Here is a 21216-nt window from a genome sequence, read left to right as displayed (position 1 = left end):
AGACACTGGACATATGTATTTACTTATCCTGTACTATAAGTATATTAGCACACCTAACACACGAACACTGATATTCGATCGCCATTTTTCGTCTTTAGGGGACTTTTTTTTGGTCTGCGCTATTGTCTTAGTAAATACGGAGTTTCTGAAAGTCGAATGCTATTTTGGATGGAGATCTTGTGTGTTGTTACTTGACACAACACACTAACATGGATACAGTACGCGATTCTATGAAGAGCAAGACTACTCACTTGGCTCCTGGTGATAGGAGAGGGTGACAGATCTCTCTACCGTCACTTCCTTGACCGCCACCAGCACCTTGTACAGCATCACATTTATGTCTGATCGACGGGTGTGGTTGGTACGGATAAAAACCGCAATGTCCATGGCAGCGACCTCGGCTACACCAGAATTTGGGCTACTCGCCTAAGGAAACAGACCCAGGTTAGTCACTTTAATGGTGAGAACGAGTGCGTTTCATGTCTGGTTCTTTGCATTTTTTAACATTTTGCTGCCGTAATCGTCGTCGTTGCTTAAAGAGCCCTTGTCAGCCACACATTTGTTTTTGTTTTCATTTAATATTAAGGCATACAATGTGCTAAAATCTCGAAATAACTATCTAAAAACAAAGTTTTATACTTTATTTACCAAATTCAATAAACAACATCGCATTTGTTTCCCCAAATAAGCCGATGGAAATAAATGCTTTCTTACACTTGGTACTTTGCTAGGATGACAAAATGGCGGCTGGCAGGGGCGGTTTAAGTTCTCTTTCGCCCTTGTTCCAGTGCCTTAGACCAGGGCACCAAACTCATTTAGACACGAGATCGTGCCTTGCTACTTACCACTGAAATGATGATCCCTGTATCTCTCTTCTGCTTGCCTGGTTTAGGCGCCCACGAGCCGTCGCATAGTAAGCGGATTTGCGCCTTACGCGCGTGTTTTTTCAAAAAAGGGAGGTACCTCAGCTGGCGGCAAAACTCTTCAATAAGCGTTCCCTGGAAATATAACAACATAAATTAGTATAGTGAATCAAATATTGGACTTCCAAAGAAATGTGATAAAAGCATTGCGGCATTAGAAACACGTATAAGTAACTTCCTATTAATACTTAAAACAAAACTCTTTATTTCAGCCAACAACTGCTAAGGATATTTCAAAAAGCATTGTTCTAACCTGCAAAACAGATTCATTATTCTCAATACTGAAATATGCAAAACTTTTTGTCCTGAAAATCTTTTCTCCACGTGCTTAGTGTATCGTATACCCAAACTCCAGGGAAAAAGAAGCATTAAAGTGAATCCATAAAGAAATACTTACATTTGGTAGCTTGTCCCAATCCAGAAGAATGTTTATTTTAGCGCAGTCCTGGGTCAGGTCATTACTGCGCGGCAAGCAGACATCGTCACTGATATCACTGTCGCCATGTGGTTGGGCCACGGACCATCCCTGGCACTCTCCATATGCGGGGCAGGGAGGCTTCAGGCAAGTGCCCTTTTTCGGAACACACACGCTACCCATGGAGCAAATGTCGTTGCTGACGGTGGAGCTGTTTAGACAGTTGTCCGGGCCACAGACCACCTTGGTGCATGTCCGGGTACCGTGGACACAGCTGCAGGTGTTGCAGTCTTCTTTGACGGTGGTGTTGTGGGACTGGAGTTGGTTATCGCCGTATCGGCACAGATTCGGGTCGTTTACTGGAGAGAAGTTATTTGTAAGTTAGATTTTGACATCAATAATGATCGATCGTAAAACCAGCCACATTGCTCCCCACTAGGACATTTAAAAAAGACGTTGCCGAGATTTAAAACCATAGATCACACTCAACCTTTACGACAAATAAGTACAGAAGCACGTTAACTCGTGCCCTAAAAAGAGACAAACACCAATGATAAACAATAACAAAGGACTTTTTTTCAAGACAAATAAGTACAGAAACACGTTAACTCGAGCCCTAAAAAGAGACAAACACCAATGATAAACAATAACAAAGGAGTGGTAGATGGACATTTTTTAAAGCAAAGGTACCTTCGCAATTTTTGCCGATCTTCCCAGGTGGGCACACGCACGTGTAGTCCCCGATTAGGTCCAAGCAATGAGCCCCGGCCTGACACGGAGACGAGGCGCACTCATCGATGTCAATCCTACAGTCTGGGCCAGAGAATCCTTTAGCGCATGCGCAGAGTCGAAATCCGACGCCATCCACGCACGTGGCTCCATTGTAGCACGGGTTGTTTGCGCAGTCGTCGATATCTGTTGGGGTGGGGGAGATTTTTAGAGATTGTTAACTGAAGTTTAACAGTAGTGTAGGAGCCCGCTCGTAAGGCCTAACAGGATTGGCTGGATTACCTCATCGTTCTATTGTATGAGTCCCATTCTATTGTTTTGTTTCCCATTGTTTTGTGGTGCATCAATCCAATGTAATGAAATCTTCTGATAGCTTTTACTTAACCCAAGCTTAAAGGTGTAAAATATGTGTACTATTGCCTGACGGGTTTCCTGTGTACTATTGACGTGTACTTACTCTTGTCACAGTAGAATCCTTCCCATCCGTTCCGACACAGGCAGACGAACTGCTCTCCGACCTGGTCCACGCACGTAGCATTGTTCTTGCATGGTTTGGAGTAGCACTGACCAAAATCTATTTTTAAAGTAGCAGCTATTAAAAACTCGTATAAAAGAACAAACAATTTTAGGTACAAGGTTTAATTTGAGACTTTTGTATATAGAAATATCAAAAATTATTAAATATTATCCTGTTCTTTGATCTGAGGTACAAAATATGATTAAAAATGTACACACACATAAACCTGTACATTTCTGTTTTTACGTTCGGCAAAGATTGGACGTGTTCATACAAAATCAGACATGAATTTCACAATCAATTCTATTCAACGCCAGTTTACCCTAAAATCTACAGACGCAAGAAGAATAAAGGAAAACCCGTCTTATCAAATTTTTCGTGCAGAGTTTACTCATTTTGACATGTTTCCCAGGTTAAGTATATATCACACCGATAATGGCATGGGCTTATTGCCAAGGCAAACAATGAAATGACTAACATCCCCTTATACAGACAGTATGGCGGAGAAAACATTCCGTGTTTAGAGAGGAGACATCCACGAGCAGGAAATAGAAAACCGAGGTTCGCCTAAAGTTGAGTTCACGTTTGAGCGATAATAACATATTCAATCACATATTCAATGTAACTGCAATTTCGTGACATATCAATTGGGATAAACTGTTTACAGCATCACAGATGGCGCATTTCACACTGTGTTTTTGGATACCAAAAGTGACGCTCTCAAAACTTAAATATTCATTTGCACGTTGTCGCGACCAGAAGGGACAAAAGTCTAAGCATCTTGTCGTTCTCTAAGCAAATATCATTCAAATCTCCAAATTAAATTGGGCGCTGTGAAGTTTGTTCCCTTCTCAAATGTATAAGCTTAGTTGGCCTTGGGATAATGTAAACAACCGCTTGTCCATTATCACAACGTTGGCGTGTTTTGATGACGTAAAATAAACAAAATGTTTTCTAGTCCAAAATCCGCTGCTTAACTTATTTTCATCATTATCTTAACTGAGTGCCTTCATTCAGTAAAACAGTGCAATTGACTTGATTTAAATTCTCTTTGCCTAATTTTCTCGCAGAAACGAGTCTAGTATGAAATCATCTTTCTTTGTTTCGTTATCCATGCATACTTCTTTACGCAAAAGTTTTTTTAATTTATGTAGAACACCACGCATTTTTATTGTAAACAGAACAAAATGTTTTTTTTCTTTTCCTTTTCCTTTTCCTTTTCCATTCTGTCAGTTATTTCTTAACATGGGGCGCGGTACCTTAAGAGCTATTATTTAATTTTTCCCAATTATACTTTTCAAAGTATGATAATCAAATACAGGTAAATTAAGGACAAAAAGACTCAAGAAACTTTGAAAAGAGCCCGGACTCACAATAGGCATAACCAAGAACAGCGCCTAAGAATATATCTAATAAACTGAATGACATAACGTAATAATAGTGTTGGTAAAGATTTTTTGAGAACTGCTGTTGTTTTGTTCCAGGGTTCACTAATGTTTTTTTTTGTGAATGTACATCAAAATTTACACTTATTTAAGGGAAAAAGTAGTTACAAATCGTTAGTAACATTACTTCTTACTAAGAGGCATTGTTCTTTGTCAACAAGTTTTAGATTTAATCCATGATCGAATGAAAAAACCTTAATGTCATCAAGTAGTTGTGAAAAAGGCCTTAATGTCACAATATTAGATGAAATTTAATACCTAAATATTCAGGATCACGGCCTATAGCTTATAAGTTCCAAAAATAAATAAAAATACTGTATAAATAGAGATATACAAAAATAATCATCCATGCACCCATGTCATAATTAAGTACCATTGAAACTTTATGTCGAGGATAACGTCGTAACGTTTGCATTGAGAGAGTTGAAAAAGTCGTATTTATTGAGGTTTCACGACGCTAAAAATATTACATGTCACATAAAATGTGACATCCTGACTTTGAAAGAGGCAAAAAAAATATTTATTTAATCTATCTTTTAACATTCTAAGGATAATGAATGTTTATTTTATTGTTTTTGAACCTAACCGAGTTGGCAGGTTCTCCCACTGTAGCCTTCAGGACACACACATTCAAAAGTGTGCATTGAGAGAGTTGAAAACGAGTCGTATTTATTGAGGTTTCACGACGCTAAAAATATTACATGTCAAATAAAATGTGACATCCTGATTTTTAAAGAGGCAAAAAATATATATATTTAAATCTATCTTTTAACATTCTAAGGATAATGAATATTTATTTGATTGTTTTTGAACCTTACCGAGTTGGCAGGTTCTCCCACTGTAGCCTTTAGGACACACACATTCAAAAGTGTCGTCAAGGTCCTGACAGGTGCCGCCATTTTGGCAGGGATTCCTCTCACATTGAGATGCCACTGAAATGGGAACAATACAAATAGGTATTGACAACGATGAATACAACAGCTCTGAGTTGGTCTACGTGAACTTCCCGCCCTCCGACTAAAAATAAAGCGAAAAGTGATAAATAGAAGCCATCGAGTTGGTCAAACGAAATAAAAAATTCATCGGCTTGGTTTTAGAAAATGGGGCGATTTATAATGGACCTATTAAAGTGATAAGATAACAATGTTTCCAGTTGTAAAATTGAACAAAGGTTTTAATTATAGCGCACTGTTAGGATCACAGCAAGGCACTCCAACTGACCAACATGCATCGAGCAAGGTCAGCTCAGTTGGCTTTGAATGAATTCAAACACTCGTGTGGAGTTGCTAGAAATATCTCTAAACCTGCTTGAAAACTCAGCTTGATATTAAAATTAATAGATACAGCCTTTCTAGAAGGAAAAGCACTTGGAAAAGAAACTTGAATTCAGCGTAAACTTCATATCAAAACTCATAGAACAAACTAAATTATTCAAACTTGTTATAAGCAACGTATTGTGTAACAAGGTAAACACTCTTTTCTTGTAAGAATTAAAATTAATTTGTAAACTTTGCAATAGTGTTGTGACTGGATAAAATAAGTATTTAGTCTTGGATTCGTTTATCGTTGGCTCCATTTACCAGAGGTGCAGGCCTTTCCCTTCCATGGCGGTACACAGGTGCATACGAAGTCATTCACAAGGTCGGTGCAGTTCCCGCCATTATTACATGGACTACTCTTGCATTCGTTGATGTCTAGAGCGGGATAATAAACCTTGTCAAGAGTTTATGGGCTAATTTTTGACACGAATAACGCAAAACGATAAAGACTAAAGAAAACAATAAATGATCTGATATCAAGGCATATTGCGTTTGAATAACTAACAGTCAAGATATTATATGGGGCGAGGGGGAAAAAAAGGAGCAGAAGCTTAAGAGGCTAAAAGGCGCAAGCATGTTACTCTTACTTAACATTCAATTTTCATAAAGGTTGGCTGGCAACGGCAACGTTAGTAAACATAAATGTTACATAACTCAAATTCAAACTGAAAATAGCCAAAATATTATCATACAATCGAAGTAGCTTTAGAAACATTACCGCAAAACAAGCCGACTTTAATTAAAAAAATGCGACTGGGCAACAAAAAAAATAATACAAAAACAAAACGACTTATAATATATTGCAAACTGCTGACGACCTTTATGTCGACTAGACTTTGTACAAATGGACTGATCCTTATACCAAATTCTCTCTACCATAATGAAGAGGAGTGCGATATAGAAGAATGGAAAATTTCTATTTAAAACTTACTGGTTTTGCAGAAAGGTCCTTCCCAGCCGTCTCGGCAGATGCACTGGTACGAGCTAATTCCGTCTACACAGGTAGCCCCGTTACCACACTCGTGCCCAATGCAGTCATCGATATCTAAAGCACAAGGAGAACTCATTTCAATAACGTCTATTCCCAGTGCCACTAATCACTGGCCTTTCAAAAACTAAACATTAAATACGGGCTTCGATTAAGGTGTGGTTTCCGGTTTTCGAGGTCGACATGACTTAAACCCGGGGTTCCGCTATAAAGGGAAAGCTCCTTCCACACCCGGGCTCAAATATGCAATTATAATCAGAACACTGCCACGCTAGCGGTCGAAAATCATAAGTCTCCTGTAAAATTGCTTATCTCTGAGCCTAAGTCGGCTGGAATAAAACTATTTTTGCACAGGTCCAATTTCAAATTTCGCGCTATCCATAATCTAACGCATCTGCATAAATTATCCTCGCGCTGTGATAAAATGCTTGTATTTTAGAGCGCACACAGCTTGGTATAGCATTTTTTTTTACAATAGATAGACACTTTTTTATATAGAAAAATCAAGGAATGATATTTATTTTGGTTTAGAATATGAAATTTAAATTTAGCCCTCAGAGGAATTGTCCTGACATGGTGACTCATTGACGGCTGATTGATAACTGATTGTTCTTGAGCCCGGGGATGGGAGGAGCTATCCCTTTTATAGCGGAACCTCGTGTTTAAACGAATCTGTATCATTGTTGTTACGGCATGTTGTTGCAATGTATTGCTCGCTTGTCAAGTAGAGAAATATAATAACTGGCAATAAAAGAAAGCGAAGAAAAATGGATACCTCGCATGTGGAGACATTCAAAGCCAAAACAGACGGCTTCGCTGACCGAACAGAAGATAGGATTATTAATTGACTCTTAAGTTTTGCCTTACCAATATGGCAGTGGTTTCCGGTATAGCCCTCATCACAGGCACACCTGAAGTCCCCGCCCTGGATGTTGATGCACGTGCCATGTGCACCACAGACGCCCGTGTCCACGATCTTAGTGGCGGATGTCCCATTGAACGACACGGCAATCTTACACGAGTCAATCACTGGGGAGGTAACAGGACATTAAGCTCAGTTACAATGCGGAGAGGATATAAGTGAAAGGCAAAGGCAAAGTTTGGCATACACTACCTATTTCCTCTCGAAAGAGAACAACAAAAGGATCTAGACGGGAAACTCTACATAGCCAAAAATCCCAACTAAGATTCTCCTACTATACTCGACCGAAAAACCGGTAGTTTGTGGTTACTCAAAAAAGAGCCGTAGCTGAATACCTTGTTCACAGAAATGCCCCCTGGTTCCAGTCGGACACAGACAGCGAAAGTTGTTGACCTCATCAATGCACGTGCCCCCGTGCTGACAAGGCATAGAGTTGCACTCGTTCACGTTAACATCGCAGTGGGTACCGACGAAGCCTGACTCGCAGATGCACACGGCCTTGTCCTTGCCGTTCATGCAGGTGGCGCCGTTCGCGCAGACGTGCCCGATGCAGTGATTTAGCTTCGTCTCGCAGCGTTTTCCTGTGAATCCGACTGGACATTTGCATTGAAAGCTTGCGACGCCATCCACGCACGTCCCAGAGTTCAGACACGGGTCCGATTCGCACTCATTGATGTCTGCCTCGCATCGTGGTCCCGTGAAACCCGCGGGACAGCTGCACATGAAGATACCAAGGCCTTGGATGCACGTGCCGTTGTTGGTGCAAGGGTTGGAAGAGCATTTGTTAACAGGAGACTCGCATTCTACTCCTGTGAACTCGGGTCTGTGGGAAAAAGGAATGTGAACAGGTGAGAATAATAGGGTAGAAGGAGAAGGGAATGAAAATAGAAAAGCCTAAAATGGAATAAATCTAGACAATAAGCACAAGAAAATGATGAGAAGGAAGAGGAAAGAAAGATGAAAAGGAGGGGGTGAAGGAAAAAGGTTTTTTTTTACTCACCTACAGCTACAAACGTATCCATTCAACTTGTCAATGCAACTCCCTCCGTTTTGGCAAGGGTTCAACCGTCCACAGTCGTTTATATTATGGTCACAGTTCACGCCCGTGTACCCCGGTGCGCACCTGCACTCGTAATCATCCACTCTGTCAATACAAGTGGCAGAGTTTTCACACGGCGAGGAAGCGCAGTCATCCCTATCAACTTGGCACAGGGAGCCCTGATATCCTGCGTCACAGACGCACTTGAAGCCATCCACCCGATCAACACACGTGGCGCCGTTCTTGCAAGGCGAGGAGAGGCACTCGTTGATGTTGGTCTCGCAGAAGGCACCGGTGTACCCAGGCAAGCACTGGCACTGGCTGCCTCCATCGGACAAAAAGTTGCATGCGGCACCGTGGAGACACGGGTCCGGGTTGCACGCGTTGTTGCCATCCACAGACGGGACGGAGCAGTTCCGGCCCGAGTACCCATCACTACAGACGCACTTGTAATCACCGATCAGGTCCCGGCACGAGCCGTGCACGCAAGGGTTAGGGTAGCACTCGTTGTCCTTATACTGGCAGTTGTTACCATGGAAACCGATAGGGCACACGCACTGGTAACCATTGACGACGGCGGTGCAGATTCCTTTGTTCAGGCATGGGTTGCTAAGGCAGTGGTCGACCAAGAGGCCACAGTTCTTTCCGGTGTACCCAAGCGGGCAATGACAGGTGTAGTCGTTGAGTTGGTCTATGCATGTTCCGTTATGCTTACACTGACCGGCACAGTCGTTAATGTCTGAAATCGGCAAATTGCAGATAAATCATACGTCTTATACGTCTTATATTCCTCTTACGTAAGAGGGCAAACTCTCAAAATTAAATTTGAGGTACCAACAGTTAAACTCTATGTTCAATGAGCACTATGCTTGAAAGCGCAGAGCAGGCTTTGGAAATTTGTCCATGAAAAGAGCTGTCAGCTTGAAAGAGCGTCCACACACAATTTGCATAGTGTGAACAATTTGAACAATTTTCTTAAATCATCCTCGAGAAAATTTGCTAATGGTCAATTCCTACTGATCAAAAAGACAAACGTAAGTTAAAAAAAAAACACACACAAATTGGTCCTAATATAACAAATTCCCACAACCCCAGAAAAAAAAAGGTTGAAAAGAGCAGCCTATTAAATTAAAAGATAAATTTTTAACGAACATGTTAGTTTAAAAAATAAACTTTTAACCGCCGAAATACATCCATGACCAAATCGCTTCCTCGACCATTACAACTATTTACACATCTCATTGCTCGTTAGGCGGTGCGTCAGTCACCGTATCGACTGGAGACACAGCGGCACCGGTGGCTTTTCAATTTACAAGGGCACCTAGCATCGCCATGTGCTACTTAAGAGGCTTGTTTACAGCGTTTTATTTCACTTGCGAAAGTTGTGTTCGCGACTTCAAGCTTTTGTAAGGGCCGGTTCACATTAAAACATAAATAGAAACAGAAGTAAAAAAACGGAAGAAAATTAATTTTGTGTTTGAACCGGCGCGATGTAAGTAGCTAAGATCCCGCAGTAATTGGTGCAATACAGTAACAGCGTCCCTGCTATGTAGAATAATGAAATAAGCAGAAGGCAAAATAAATCAACCGCAAGCGCCTTGGATAGGTTCTTATAATATGTTTGTGTTTTGACAGTTTATTCACGATGTTTTCAAAACAAGCAGAGAATTGACAGAAGAATATGGAAATTGTTAAAAATTCTTCTTATGTTAGTAATGCAATAGGATGAACCATCGCTTTGTTAATATCCACTCCTTACACAAAAACGATGACAAGTGCGCATTATAGACGAACAACGAAGAATTGTTTATCCTTCGAGACTGTTGGCCAATTTGCCCTAAGGGGAAGAATTAACATTTCAAAAGAACAATTAAAATTCGAATGCGATAAGTCCTTTATGGCTGTATGTACGTCCACGAAAACACACCATCCCTTGCTGCTAGGAACAGCTGACTCTTTTGAACGGAATATTGCGCGCGTCATGAGCCGGTTTGTTAGCTCAGCGTGTAGTATAAACAACTAAGAGACTTCTCCGCTTGGCCTATTCCAAGACGTCGAATACCAGTATTATCATTGAAGCAAACAGGAGAAATGTCATCTCACGTCTACTTACTCTGGTCGCAGTTTTTGCCTTGCCATCCTTCCAAACACTCACATGCATAGTCGCCAATCAGGTCGATGCATTTGCGACCGTTGATACAGGGCCTAGCGGCACATTCGTTTGTATCTAGGTGGAGATAGTAACGTCAGAGAATAAGTGGAGGCATAATAACCACTTAGGGACTACTTTAAGACGACAAGATGCACTTGGGGAACGAAAAAACAGGAGGCACTCGATAATAAACAGTATTTTCAAACTAAAAAGCTTCCGTTAACTTATTGAGAGCGCTTCAAAGCGTCCCGTCACCCAGAAATAGCACATTGCATTGTTATTGAATCCTTCCTCTATGTTCACATCACAATGTAAATTTAGACAAACAGGTGGGGCTTCAGATGAAACTTAAAATTTTTCAGAATAAAAGATGGCCGTCAAAGTAATTAGTATGATAGGGTAACAATGCCGTACTTTGGTCGCATGTTGGCCCCTCCCATCCGTGAGCACATCGGCACTGGAACCCAGTCTCAGTGTTAATGCACGTCCCGGCATTCTGGCAGGGTTGGCTGTGGCAATCCTTACCTACAAAGAGAAGGATCTGTCAGACAGACGCCAGGAGATACCACATACCAAGGGATTTGTAGTAATTGGGGTCATAAGTGCAGCTCAGAAAGTTAAAAATAAAGTACTTGAAGAGGTAGAGTCGTAGCTAAGAGGTCTGTAAAGAGTTCGAGTATTGGTCTTGCCTGCTTTATTGTTTCAAGTTTCGTTTTTTTTCTGCTTCTAGCGTGGTTTAACACCCATGTGCAATTGCAATTACACAATTCCATTTTGCAATTTCAATTTTCAGAAACTGGTAAAGAAAGCTGACTTACTGAGTTGGCACGTCTTTCCCTCCCAATCTGACGTACACTGACATTGAAAACCTTCAATGGTATTGGTGCAGCTTCCATTATGGAGACAGGGGTTCGATGCACAGCTATCAACACCTATCACAGAGAAAAGATTGCATGGTTAAGCCCACTCTTTTTTCTTGCACTTCAAGGAAAATTGACTTACGTGTTTCACAATTGATTCCAGTATAGCCAGGGTGGCACTGGCAGCGGTGCTGGTCCGGCCCAACATTGAAACAAGTGCCTCCGTTTTGGCAAGGAAGATGACGACAGTAGTTCAAATCTATGATCGGCACGAGATTCCAAGTTAGAAACCCACAGAGACACCAGAAAACAGCAACAAATGTGTGTGTACAGCTCACAGTTACCTCTGTCACACAGCAGCCCTCCCCAGTTGAGCATGCAATCACACTTCCACGGTGTGGAGCACGTACCGTGCACACACCCCGGATACCGCTTGCACTTGTTACAAAGCTCTCCTGTCCAGCCGGGGTCACACCTGAAAGCCAAAGTGAGGGCTAAGGACACTTTCCAATACTTATGACCATAACAGGCCTGTACCCAGGGGGGGGGGATGCAGGGGTTGCGAACGCACCCCCCCACACACACACACACACAACGGCCAAAGGTCCACTTTCGGTTCTATTGGACATATGTGGAGTATTTGTAGACAAAACTATAAAGCATAAGTTAGATCAGTCTGTTATGTAGCCAAATCCGACAATAAACATCCCTTGGCAATACTGCAAAGGCATAAAAAAAATTCTTTTTTTTGTTTTTTTTCGGGGGTGTTCAGATTTTTATCAGAGAACTTCCGAAAAAATTAGGTCCCTTTTTTCAAACTTTGCACACCCCAAAGAACAATCATGGGCATAGGCCTGCATAAACCTTACAGTTTCATGCATCAACACAGCATGGCATCTCGATAAATTTTTTTGTGCAATAAAAACCTTGACCTGATACTGTACTTACAGACATTGTCCTGGTGTTGTGCACCTTCCATGTTCGGGATCACATCCAGTCTTACAGATGGCTGAAGGAAGAAAAAATAATCAGTGACACTTTAGAGCATGGGTAAGCAAGAGAGAGGGTCCAATCATGCAATAATATCATGGCTTGTACATCTAGTCACTACCCATATAAATGCATATTATAACAGAGAAGTATTCAAGTATACTATGTCCTTTACTCACTTGTGTTCATTGTTCATGTTATAATCCTTATGAGTTCTCATGCATCTAAGGCCCCCCTTGTCATGCCCATCCCACCTTTAAACATTCTGCAGACACCTTACCAATATCACAATGATCTCCTCTCCATCCAGGCAGACATATCTTGTGGCCCTGCTCGTCACACGTGTAGTGCCCAAATATATCATCTCTTGGCTTGCATAGAATAGTGCAAGTTCGTCCATAGTAGTGTTCATCACACACAACCCTAACATTGTACTTGATGGATGCTGTTGGGCCATTGTATGAGTGACTTTCCCATGTCTTGTTGGGAAAGAGGATGCCCCGTAGGGATGTTTCATCAATTAGTTGGCTTGCTGCAGAAGAGAGGGACAAATATAATTGCAAGGCAAATTTATGTGTAAATTAAACTATCAAATGTAAATCCCAGGAAAGAGTTTCTCTACAATCACCAGTAATTGTTACACATGCAAACCATCATCACAACAAGTATTCAGGATTATGACAAATAATGGCAGAAATGTTTCCATGTGAGAGCCATGAAATAAAAAATACTGTCCCCTTTACTCACTTGTGTTATCACTGTCTCTTGCCTCTAGCACCAGGAGATATGTTGTCTACATTGAAAAACAATGAAAATCAGGCATTTTTGCATAACTCAAATAACTCTAACCTGAACCTGTTATAAAAGACACCAACTTTATGATCTGCAAGTTTGCAGCTTTGGAACTTGTTCAATTGTTACATCCACTCTATAACCAGAGTATTAACAAGTTCATAGCTAGACAATTGGAGAGGGGGGCAACCTACAGTGATCTTTTTTAAGGGCGGCAGGCCATTTTTTTCATAATGTACTTTGTAAAATTTGGACTCTACTTGGAGAGCAGCTGGTATCTTGCTCACCTACTGGGTACACCCTTGCCACTAGGACTATAAAAAAATTTGGTTAAGGGACAAATTCTAAAGAACCACCAAACATTTACATAATGAGAAACTAATAATGGAAAAACAATTAACTAAAGCTGAGCATCCAAACAAAGGGAAAACAGGTACCTGTCTTTTAGTATGTGACAAGTAAGGTTTAATAATATTTGTATTGGTAAGACAGAAGTAGTTTCAAAAAAGTAAAACTCATCACAGAAAAAAGTTGCAAGTTTGTGAAGTGTAAATTTCAAACTAATGTTAATTTTGAAAATAGGAAATAGTTATCCAAAAAATCAAACATTTGACAAAATCTCTTTTTGTAGTAAAATGCAATCACTTTATGTAGATATATAATTTTGAAATATTTTTTAACTGCAAGTAGAAGCAGTATGATGGAATTACTCCAGTTTTCATCTATTATCAATGCTCATTCAAGGCATTTCATAGAAAAGATGGTACTGCGGTTTCAAGCCATGTGTTGGAAAGATCAGACCACTTTATTATAATATTGTCATAAACAATATTCCTTTTAACCAGTACAAGACAAAATCAGAAACTTAATACATGCAATTATTGTGGTTTGTGGCTCAAGTGGTGTTGAGAATTGCTTCTGTTAATAAGCACACTAGGGGGTGAATCATTCTATCTTGGTTGTAGTTATAAAGTGTATGCTGTGACCATTCCTTTGTGTGAAAACTAATCTGAATAAACAATGTAAGAAATAATTCTTGGGTTGTTAGTAGTCAAACAAAGGAAGCTAAAGAAAATGCAAAATGGAAGTTGAAAAAAAGAAAATCCTCTTGAAATTATGCTCTACGTGTTAGATATTGAATTAAGGGCAGTACATTTGTGACAATTTGGACCAATATAGTGTATTTTGTAACTTGATATGTGAATTGCGGAGAGCAGTGTAAATGGACTACCATTATTGAAGTAATAGACACCTTTTGATGGAAGTATGTGTGTGTGTCATTGATTCTTGTATATAGGACAGAAATGGGAAAGATAATGGTTCTATTTGGAAGAAATTGTAATGAATGACACAAGCCTTTTAGCAAGCCTTCAAATATAACTTTTGAAAACAGATGTTGGATATGAAAACAATATCATGCTATATATATGATCATTATGCATGAAAAAATTAAATAGTAATCAATCTCACTACATCTTAAAACATATGTCATTAAGTGAACTTGGGCTAATCTAAGAGAACAAATTTGATGCAAAGACTTGATAAAACTTGAATAAATGTTTGAAAGCCTTTTTTCAGAACTTTGTAGCCAAAACATTTTTAAAGGTATTTAGACTCTGACATTCTATTGTTTGTAAAAACTCTAAACTTCACTTACAAATGCTGATAACTTCAGTGCGAAAATGCATTACGTGAAAAGAAAACTACGGAAAGAAAAATAGAGCGCGCGCCCAAAATGGGATAGATACAAAAATTGTACAAATCTTGAAATGACAAAGTTGATTATTTGTACCCGGTGGGTGTTTTTTTAGCTAAACAGCGGGAAAACATTATTTTCTTATTATGATGCTAAACGACTTTTTGATCGTACCACCGGCAGATTTTTTCGCGCCATTTGACTATATCGGCCCTAGAGCTAGAAAAGCCAATAAAGTGTACAATAAAATTGCAAATCCAGTCTTTTGGTATGGACCCGACTATTAATAGAAAAACGCTAGCAAATAAAGTCAACAAGTTCCACGGCAACGGGGAATTGCAGCCCGGCATGTCCAAGCTAATATATTTTTCTGAATAGAAAGTCAGTAACTACTGTACTGTTTGTGTAGATACTTTGAATTTTTCCAGCTTAGATTTCGCTCGGAAGTATTGTTTGAACACGATTCCGGGTTTCTATGGAGGCTCAGTTTTTATTAGCTATAAAAGGTAGAAGACTGGTATGGATTCTTTAAATTTGTATATTTTGGACGCTGGATTGTTTGAAGGCACTACGGAATGATTTCACATTGTATTACAAATCCCGTCAATTTCAATTGATTTACATGAAACAGAACAAAAGACTTGTCAGAAAAGACACGTGGCCTGGTGATTAGGCCACGGTAAACAACTTTCAAAACGTTCATCCAATCGAATGGAAAAATAAACCCTTGAGGAAAAAAACTTTCCCGAAAATCGACCCTGTCTAAATATCTGCAGCTGTATTTATTGTAAAATACAGGGGTTTGAATGTATATCTTATCGTCGCGAAAAACTAGAAGCGAACGTGCTAAGTCTCGACTGCAAAATACGCAACAGTCATAAGTCTTGTTTTGCATAAAAAATACGAAAGGTCTTTGAAGACTTTTGGGCGAAATTGTTAAGACTTTAGTGGAAATAATTCGACCTGCTTTTATCTGGGATAAATGTTTGACTGTCTTTCCGGCGGCACGATACGAATGCGTTTAATTTTTCTAATCTGACCGCTAAGGACCGATCTGACCGCATGTATTTCGGATTGATTATTTGAGGTTTTAGAGTCATTGTAGCAAGATATAGTAACGGCGGTTCAAAAAAAGAAAGCCACTTGGCTTTCTAGGGGATTTAATGTTATTACAATTACGCATGAGGGACGAAATAATACTCATCAGTACTAGAACAACATAGACACAAAAAGAAAATCTCCTTCACTTACCAACCAAGAAAACGTGAAGCGCAGAGATACTATTTGCTCGGATGAATCGGTTACGGTGAATGAATTTCCTCCAAGAACTTTGGTGGTGTATTGTCCAAAAGTACAAGTTCCAGAATTGGAGCCCGCCTGTCCGTCCGAAGGTTTGAGACAAATCGTAAAGAAGGTTTCACAGGCGTCGAGGCAATGGCTACGACTTCCGTATATTGTACGACTTCCATCGCAGCATTTACCATTTCTCAGTTCACCGGCGACATTTTGAATGGAAACAAACTGGACCTCAAAGTTCCCAGCCCCTAGAGCAGTCTGAAAAGGAAATTAGAAAAGTTTGTGAATTTAGAGTAAAATCATGCACCTGACAGTAGGAAAAATTTCCAACCGACCTGCAGAATACAAAACTGCAAAAGCGCTCCGAAAAAAACTTCTTTCAGTAGCCAACCTAAACCCATATCCAGTGCAACAACGCACTACGTGATAGACCTTCGCAGGAGGACCAGCGCAAATTTCGCTAGATGCAACATGTATTATCGCTTTGCAAGTGCTCCTAAATAATTCTCAGTTCTCGCTCTGTTGACGATTTGGATTGAATAATGAGAGATCGCGCCAGATGGAAGTTCAGATTTGAGGGGGGTGCGGTAAAATTGAGCATTGAACATGCGCAATGGCGCTTCTCATTAATGACGCAACATTATTCGGCATACTAACGTTATAGCTTCTCACTGATTGGCTCCTTAGACTTCTATTAGACTTCTAGGACTACTTAAAACTAAAGCGCTTTTCACGAGGACTTTACTGGGATACATTAAATAAGATTTTATGCAGAAAACTGCCCAAAAATTTGCATCGTGTTCGCTTTACAAGCGACTGAAAATTTTAATACATTTGGAATATCATTCTAATTGGCTTGCCACAAAGAAGGAAGTGCACGTTATAACAGATTATAAATAGTGAGACGTCTTTCGTTGCCGTCTTTTAAGACTGAAAGACTAAATGTTTAGCGCTTTTCTTTCAAAGATCATGAGATCGGTAGCGGCTATCTTTGATATAAAGGTTTATAAATGAAAAGCATGCATGAAAAAGACCCTGCGAAATCCGTGCTACAATCAAACTTTATTCCAAATAAAAAGTGTAATGATTTATAAACTCAAACACTGGTGTTAAGCGTACGGCGTTAAAAATATACAAGCAGAAGTGAAAAGGTCGTTATAGCTTTAACTGGTCCAGTATTGATTCGGGAAATTAGGCGGGAAAAACCAGTTACGAACACCTGTCTCTAGATAAGCCCCCCTGCCGATTGAAGCTAGCTTTTATACGACACATTGCAACTTAAAAATAGTTTTTTACAAGTCAGAATACAGCTAACGAGACTTCTTGTTTCGATGATTTGACGACTTTAAGTGAAAGGGGCGCGAAAATATGTGTTTTAGCTTGTTTACGTGGTTTATAATTCAGAAAAGCGTCTTCTTTTTCGCGTATTCACCTTATGGGGATCGAAAAACTAGAGATAAAATAAAGGGGGCGTCGGCTTACATGTTTGTATATTGCGTGATTGAGGTCTGAAAGAAATAAGTAAAGTAAAGATAGGCTTTTTCGTCTCGGGTTATTTTTGATTATTGACAACACCGTAGGGCAACTAGATCAATATCTGTCACCTCTAAATGATGCTTCCTTCACTTGGGAAATAACTTATATACAAGACGAAGACTAAACAAGGAAGAAAACAAATAGAAGAAGCTGCAAAATATGGCTTCTAATTAAGGGAAGTTTTGATAAAACTAGCGAGATTGTAAAATTGCGCAACGTTAGAGCATAACAGAGTTACATACTCATGCTAAGTGACATTTTTATTATACATGGTGTATTATAAGCTAGTAAAAGCTTGGATTATCTATTGGTTTGATTGGAAATTCGATAAAAAGGCGGGAAAATACTGTCTGGCGTTGAAACAAAAAGTTGTCAAAGCTCCGTAGTCCATTAGTAGAAGTAATTTAAAGTTGCTGTTAAGAGATCGACTTTATCAGGGTTTTCTCGTAGAAGGTGAAGGTCGATATGTATATGAGTCTCATGGCGTGGTACAACAATTCAGCCACCAGTTATAAGAAGCCTCAATTGATAAATACAAATTAACACGATCCAGAAAAGTAAGAAGAATTAATACGAGAACTACCAAAAATCCGCCCAGATGTATTGGGTTTTATTAGTTCTGGTAGGCGCTGGCATTAATTGACTGATTCTTATTCACGTGAATTTGAAACGAAATAGCGCGGGATAGCTGTATTTACCTACCTTATGGAAGAGGTTCAAAACCAGGAAAAATGTTATTGAAAGCCAAAGATCGACATTCATGCTTGAATCATTCGCTCGCAATATGCGGTCTCTCTGACAAATCTTCCCAATTTCTCCAACTTGTGAATCTAATCTTTCTGTACCACTCCGCAGTGCAATGCAGGGTATGTTAGCAAGTGTGTAGAGCTAGTGAAGAGGTGCTTGCATAGTGATGCTTGCCTTTAGCAGCTCGCTCGCCTAATGTGTAGGCCAAAGGACCCCGTTGCTCTAATTTGAGCTGACACGACACCCAAAGAAACCCCTTGTAATTGATAAGAGCTCGTTACAATTCAAAATTACAATAGACGATAACAATGGTTTGAAGCTTGTGCCTCAGACATCTAGTTAACCATAGTCAAGGGAGAGAGGGGATTATACGGCGCCAGTCCAACATTTAGAACTATTTAAAGTGTTCGTTGGATTTATTTCTTGTCAGAGAAAAAGGCAGTTTTCTCAATAGCAGATATATCGAGTTTTAATTTGATGTAGGTAAAGTTCATAGCCTTATAATTATGTAAACACATTTAAAAGTCCGAAAGAAAGATCGAAGACGCATAGTATTAATGAATAAAGTTCGCAGTAAAAGTGATAAGCTTTAATAGTTAATGTTTTAAGCGCAGATAAATAACGGTTTAACGACATTGTAATTTGCATACGAAAGTTCATATAACTTTTTTCGGTCGGTTGCCATGAAACGATTTGATAACGAGCTATCTCTTCAAAACAACAAAAGCGACCACATGGCTCCAGGACAGTTGAAACACGAAACAGAATTATATCACCAATGAATTCAGCGCCAAAAAATCTAAAATATAAATACAGAATAGTTATTGAAAACTAAAACACTTTGATTACCGTGTGTTTCAGACGCGCAAATTTTATGCGAATTTCACTTATTACAAAGTTCCACTCGAGTGAATATACATTAAGTTTACAAGTGGAAAGCGCGCCGCCGAACTTGGGGGTCAAAAAATTAGAGATTTGGTGGCTGAAAATATGGTCTCCAAAATGCAAACTCGGAATAAATTTGAGGGTTGTGGTTGACTTCAGGCCAAAGACAAGTAGTCTGTCTAGAAGTTAATTCACACGAAGAGTAGTTTACATTTAAAACAAAGCGACGCATTAGAGGAGAAAAAAGCATTCAATAGCACCACGTGTGTTTAAGTTATCGAACCAAGTAAGGTCGCGTGCCTTAACAATTGGTATTCAAATTAAAGCACACCTGTAAAAAAGGCGTATTTTGGGGTCGTATCACGAAGTCAACTGATGATTATTATATTCTACAATCAAAACACTTATGACATTGGTTTAAAGAATCATGAAATGATAAATTAGCCGATAGAAATGAGAATATTGGAATCTTTTTAATTTGAATGAAATCTCTTGCTGGTTTTGAATTGTCGCTCTAATTACCTGGTGTGTAAAGTTCTGTGTATTCGGGTCTTAGCCGAACAAAAACGAATAAACTAAGGCTCGAGCCGAAAACACTAGCTATGAATCACCACCTGTGTTAACTAACAATAAGTGAAATTCCGTAACACACTCAAAAACATAAACGAACTTCTTAAAAAAGACTCGGACTCTTGGTATACTAGAACAAAGTCTAAACAACGCGATGGTACAGCTTGTCGTGTTTAAGCTCACTGATTTAGAGACAATGAGGTTATCCCGGGGGGATTTGGAATGCTTTAGGAGGTGGACACAAGCCGTCCTTCATTCACGTGGTTCACAAAGCCCTCAGGCGTGATACGTGATGCTCGTTGAACATTTGACGTTTTTTTTTTAAATTTCCAGGCATCTTTGATTTCCTGACTGTCTCTGTTAAAACCTTTAAAAGAAAAAGTCGACAACAACGCAGATTTATGTTTTTTAGAACGATATTTCGGCAGGCCAATACCTGCCTTCTTCAGGTTATAAATGAGTTACAATGGCATGTTATAGCTAGTATATGTACAAAGTTCATTGATGATTAACTAACAAAAGGTAAAAATAGTAATTGAGTGACAAAGTACAAAGTTCATTGATGATTAACTAACAAAAGGTAAAAATAGTAATTTAGTGACTTATGGAAGATGGTAAATAGGGTGGTGTGGATTACTAAGTAGCTAAACGGTTTCTTCACGCCGGTTGAGGCCACCGGGTTCAAGAGTGCCAGCGCGAGCTATCAATGTGGCTTCTCTTGCTTTGCGGATGGAGTCGCGGTTATTTCTTATTTTTTCAATAGGTATTAGCTCTATGTCAGAAGCTGAGTGGTTGGGTTTTAGGAAGTGTTCAGCGGCGTGGGTTGGTATGGATCGAGATTGAGAGTCTACAGTTCTGCGGTGGTCATTAAAGCGTTCTTTTAATTTGCGTTTAGTTTCCCCAATATATTGAAGGTTACAGCGGTTACATTGAATCATATAAATCACGTTTTTAGTATTGCAGGTTATGTGGGAGGTTATAGGTCGTGTTTCACCTGTTGAGAAAAATGTGTAGCTTGTAAGGCCATCGGTTCTAATATAGGGGCAGGTTAGGCAGTTTTTTTCGCAACGGAAAGCACCGGGAGGTTGGTTGGTGGGAGAGCGGTCGGAAGGTAGCTTGGCTTTAACGAGGATGTCGCGGAGGTTAGGTGAGCGGCGAAAGGCGACAAGAGGGGGCTCAGTGAAAACCTTATGGCATCGCTTAGACGAGAGTAGAAGGTTGTAGTTTCTACGGATTATGTTGTTGATGTTAGGTAGTGTAGGGTTATAGGTAGTGACAAAGGGGATGCGACGGGAGTTTTTGTGGTTGTTATTATTAGGGCGTAGGGCGTCAATGCGGGAAATGTTAGCAACGCGTAGGATTTGTCTCTTGAGAAAAGCGGGTTTATAGCCACGC

The 21216-nt window shown here is 39.8% G+C and overlaps 1 protein-coding gene across 11 annotated transcripts in view; it reads right to left on the bottom strand.

The window, feature by feature from the left end:
• The window catches only part of LOC5505796 (protein jagged-1b), a 49594-nt gene that overhangs the window by 3113 nt on the left and 25265 nt on the right, over positions 1–21216 (bottom strand). For 8 of the 11 annotated variants that reach the window (XM_048729876.1, XM_048729878.1, XM_048729879.1 and 5 more), the window contains 20 exons: positions 16039–16341; positions 13047–13092; positions 12580–12831; positions 12258–12318; positions 11654–11784; positions 11452–11568; positions 11268–11381; positions 10864–10974; positions 10411–10524; positions 8259–9036; positions 7594–8081; positions 7204–7365; positions 6280–6393; positions 5610–5723; positions 4848–4961; positions 2525–2641; positions 2029–2253; positions 1321–1697; positions 846–998; positions 252–426 (listed from right to left, as the gene is read on the bottom strand). In XM_048729876.1, coding sequence (XP_048585833.1) covers positions 252–426; positions 846–998; positions 1321–1697; positions 2029–2253; positions 2525–2641; positions 4848–4961; positions 5610–5723; positions 6280–6393; positions 7204–7365; positions 7594–8081; positions 8259–9036; positions 10411–10524; positions 10864–10974; positions 11268–11381; positions 11452–11568; positions 11654–11784; positions 12258–12318; positions 12580–12831; positions 13047–13092; positions 16039–16341 — 4066 coding nt within the window. Of the gene's footprint in view, positions 1–251; positions 427–845; positions 999–1320; positions 1698–2028; positions 2254–2524; positions 2642–4847; positions 4962–5609; positions 5724–6279; positions 6394–7203; positions 7366–7593; positions 8082–8258; positions 9037–10410; positions 10525–10863; positions 10975–11267; positions 11382–11451; positions 11569–11653; positions 11785–12257; positions 12319–12579; positions 12832–13046; positions 13093–16038; positions 16342–16418; positions 16644–18321; positions 18598–21216 lie in introns of those variants that run through there. The other 3 variants (XM_032374125.2, XM_032374124.2, XM_048729877.1) reach the window with 3 other exon arrangements.

The sequence above is a fragment of the Nematostella vectensis genome, chromosome 7 (assembly GCF_932526225.1).
Source record: "Nematostella vectensis chromosome 7, jaNemVect1.1, whole genome shotgun sequence".
Classification (NCBI taxonomy): domain Eukaryota; kingdom Metazoa; phylum Cnidaria; class Anthozoa; order Actiniaria; family Edwardsiidae; genus Nematostella; species Nematostella vectensis.
Note: the sequence above shows the minus strand (reverse complement) of the source record. Positions and strands in the feature narration are given on the sequence as shown.